Source organism: Harpegnathos saltator, unplaced genomic scaffold (genome assembly GCF_003227715.2).
Source record: "Harpegnathos saltator strain DR-91 unplaced genomic scaffold, Hsal_v8.6 scaffold467, whole genome shotgun sequence".
NCBI classification, from domain to species: domain Eukaryota; kingdom Metazoa; phylum Arthropoda; class Insecta; order Hymenoptera; family Formicidae; genus Harpegnathos; species Harpegnathos saltator.
In genome coordinates, this window is record NW_020230280.1 from 1,271,032 (window position 1) to 1,274,990 (window position 3,959).

At 47.9% G+C, this 3,959-nt stretch overlaps 1 protein-coding gene across 1 annotated transcript; it reads right to left on the bottom strand.

Annotated features, from left to right (window-relative positions):
• Window positions 1-829: 829 nt before the first annotated feature.
• Window positions 830-3,728, bottom strand: LOC105185031 (uncharacterized). Its single transcript, XM_025302035.1, has 5 exons — window positions 3,120-3,728; window positions 2,960-3,055; window positions 2,185-2,527; window positions 1,732-2,015; window positions 830-1,356 (listed from the first exon to the last, which is right to left on the bottom strand). Exons 1-5 carry the CDS (start codon window positions 3,363-3,365, stop codon window positions 1,261-1,263), a joined length of 1,065 nt encoding a protein of 354 aa, XP_025157820.1. The 5' UTR covers window positions 3,366-3,728; the 3' UTR covers window positions 830-1,260.
• Between the last annotated feature and the right edge of the window lie 231 nt (window positions 3,729-3,959).

Sequence of the window (3,959 nt, forward strand, 5' to 3'; positions counted from 1 at the left end):
TCTCTCTCTCTCTCTCCCCTCTCTCTCCCTCTCTCTCTGTCTGTCTGTCTCTCTCTCTCTGTCTGTCTGTCTCTCTCTCTCTCTCTCTCTCTCTCTCTCTCTCTCTCTCTCTCTGTCTGTCTGTCTCCGCTTCGGCACCAAATCTCGCTCCGTGTATTCTAGCCGGACGGGTTTTTCAGGCTGGAGAATCGATCCCGCGGCGACTCGCGCCGTTCGGCTCCGCTCGTCGAAGGCGACACTCGCGAAGGTGCACTTTCGGCTTGGACCGATGTTTGTTTCGCAAGTTGTGTTTATCGCGAATACCTGCGACCTACCCCACAAGAGATGTAGTTACAGAATAATGTTCCGGTTCAAGATGGGGTATGTTACCCCCGACAGACGCATGCGCCCTTTCGGCCGTTCCACCCCACCAGCCGGCGAAGCTGAGTCCTGGGGGTTGGACGGAGAGGCGCAGGACTTTTTACTCGATAAATAATCAAAGGGAGCGAGAAGGCTGGTGCGTAGCGCGATAACATGGCGCGTTTTATAAAGCGCTCTCTTAAAGACGTTCAATGAGAAACTCGTTTTCTTCTTTTGCTTTACATTCGCCACGTGCGGAATTTGAGCTATACAAATACGAGTTTCCCGAGATACACACCGACGTTATCATACACGCGTGGGTGTATGTATGTATGTGTGTGTGTGTGTGTGTGTGTGCACACACGCTGATGATACGTCATAGGAAAGTCGTGAATTCTCAATCGATCGGCCGCGGCTACTAAAACTTTGTACGTTTATTCGCAAAAAGGTTCGTATAAAGTATACATAACTCTAATAATACAGTCGACATTAAGCGGCACGCGATCTTGGGCTTACGTAACGTTACGTTACGTCTTTACGTAACACGATTGCGTTTATTGTGTGCTCTTCGGGTGTGTGCAGGGCGTTTTTCATCGATGCTCTCGATGGTTATCACAAGATCGGCGTTCGAGCACAATATCGTTTCCTCCGAGAGAAACATGGTCCTCAAAATACATTTTTCTCCAAAGCACTTCCGTCCAAAATTTAGACGTAAACTTGACGTAGAAAATGTCGAGAAGCTACGCAAATTCGAGAGCTTCGCAAATATATGCAAGCCGCGTCGCGGCGCTCGCGCGATTTCAAGGCGAAGGTTCGCTCAGAATTTACACGAGCTCGGCTTTAGAGATAAATTTGCCATGCGTTGAGCATGATTCAATTATCGTGAGATACATTCGGCGAGCATCCTTCGGACGGGTCCCTTCAATGTTCACTCGACTGGTCGCTGGAATTGCTGGGTATTATGGTGTGACAGCCACGCCGATGTCGCGCTTGCTTCGCGGCGATCTTATCGGGATCCTGAAAACGACAATCGGTGTTACGATTATGCACCGCATTTTCGGCCATTCGACAAGGACAGGAGAGGGAGGAGGGAGAGATAGAAATTTCTTTGGAATTCAAAGGGAATTTTCAAGAAATAGCGGCTTCTTCGGAAATAAAACGGTTGCATCAGCGAACGTGACCGGCACTTATTGTTTCGGTCGCAGGACGAACACGACGACACAACGGTATTATTGTTCAGAGCGATTAAAGGAAAAGTAGCGAAAGCTGCAAGTTGTATTTTTCCTACATGGAAGTTACCATGGTACCGTGGTGAGGATCATTTAGAGAAAAGGGGACGGGAATAGGTGTGCCTCGAGCGATGAAAAGAAAGTGTCTCCCTTTCACCGTTACCTGAACGTCGTTTACACCTGCTACTGTGTGAAAGGACTTCATCGATATCTTTCGATGGGCCTCCTTGAACGTGGCGAAATTCGGCTGCGGCAGCCAGTTAGTCTTGTAGGAGGTTGGATGCACATCCGCTGGCGTCGGACAGTTCGTATCGACCGACATTTTCGAGAGAATATCGTCGGGAATCGAGTCGCTTTCGCTGCCCTCCATCGCCATGTTCGCCTCGGTACTTACCATTGTCTCCTGCATTTCGAAGCTGGACATAAGAATTTCAACATCTCTTCTGTCTAAAGGTCCGTTTAATTTCTTATTGTTCAGACTTATTGAACGTTTGAACTATTAGCACCTGAATTTCAGCGCTCTCTGATTAAAAATGTAGTTCAACCGAATTAAATAGGACGTAAATTGAGTTTTAAGAAAAGACACGCCCGATTTAGACACGCCGTGTGTGTTGACTGAAAATTGTTAGAAAAAGCGGAAGATGAAGAGAAAAAGATAAGAATAAAAGGAGAAAATACCTCCCAAACACCAGAGGCAATAGTACATTTTTCCATGGCCATTTCATGCAACCAACAACCGTCGTGAGCGCATCCCACGCTGTAGTCAGAGTCATTTTGATGAGAGTCACCACATGATCTATGTAGATCGCAAATCCTAACGCGGTTAACGTCATCGACATTGCGGTGATCCAACTAATAAATTCCGTTGACATCACCGACGGTTGCACATGAACGGGATAGTACGACGACCAAAGCCGTTGCCACCAGACGCGATTTAGTATCTCCTGGTGTTCAAATTCCTGCAGCAAGTGTGACAGACTCTTCAAGATCTGCAAATGACTGTCTCAAGCTAAATAAAGTAAGCGTCGACTCTTGATGATTTCAAGTCGAGCAAGTTTTGAGAAAATCCTGTGTACCTATAAAAGCGTAAAAGAAAATGTCAAGCACGCTTTGATAATCCGCTAATAACTGTCCGTCTTTGATTAGCGAAACTCTAAACCGATAATCTAAGCCGTTTCACTGAACAAATAGAGTGTCAAGTTGTCGCGTCATAGTCGTCCTAATTCCGCGAGACGCTGAAACGCACTCTTCTCTGGCGATAACTGCACAAGGCTATTTCTTACTTTGCTCAAAGAGATTCTTTCTGTGCGAAAGCGCATTGTTGACTGATCCTCAGTCGACGTCACTCGCGAAAGAAAACGATTGGACTTGCAAGGAACAATTCTACTCACGTAACTCCAATAATGCCAGACGCTGCAGTAGAGCACCCTCTGGAGGATCAGCCACAGCCATAAAAGCGCATTAATCGCGAGCCAGCTGACCAACACCTTGAAGAACGCGCGTGCACGTGAAGGAGCGTTAGGGCGACATATATCGCAGGAATCTCCGTACCTGAAGGCTTCTGTACGCGAAAGAGCCGCCTAAAAGATGCATGAGCCGGCCGTTGGACGGCGGATGCTTCCACAGGATGACTATTGCGGCCGTCAGGATCAGGATAGAGGGGAACGTGTGGATGAAATCCGGTCCGACCGCGATCTTGGCGTACTCGCGGAAGACCTTGTGCCGCAAGAGCAGCAGCTGCTGGGGCACCGAGAACAGGGTCGTTATTTGCCAGTACAGCGCGCTCAGACAGGACATCACTGACGTGCTCGGCCGTCAGCTCGGTCCTTCGAGATTTGCCGACACCGCGGAGGAACGAGTCACAGATTGCAGTCGCACAAGCATCCAGTCACGTCAAGATGCGCGCGGAAGTGAGTGACGTGCGCGCTGAAATGAACCGCGGATGCGGCGTCTTTCGTCTGTTCGACGTGTAAGAAGCGAACGAGAGCATCGCGGATGCGAAGAACGCACCCGAAGAGTGCACCCGAAGCTCAGAGTGCAGGTATTTGCTACGAAACGCTATGATGCAACCATAATTTTAAGCGGGATTTAATTATTAACCTGGAAACTACGGGGTTGCGTCGCGTTTCAACCACGCTCGGGGACCCCCGGAATAATTCACACACCGCTGGGTTATATTGAGTTAATTAAAATTGAGAACGAAGTTAGAAATGTGAAGAAAGATTGATACGCAATCGATTTTTTTTTTCTTTTTTGCGAGGAAGGAAATTACGATAGTGCAAAAATTTACAAGAGAGAGAGAGAGAGAGAGAGAGAGAGAGAGAGAGAGAGAAAGAGATTCTTCGAGAAGGAAAAGGCAATCGCGAGCAAGTTACACATATAAGCGAATAT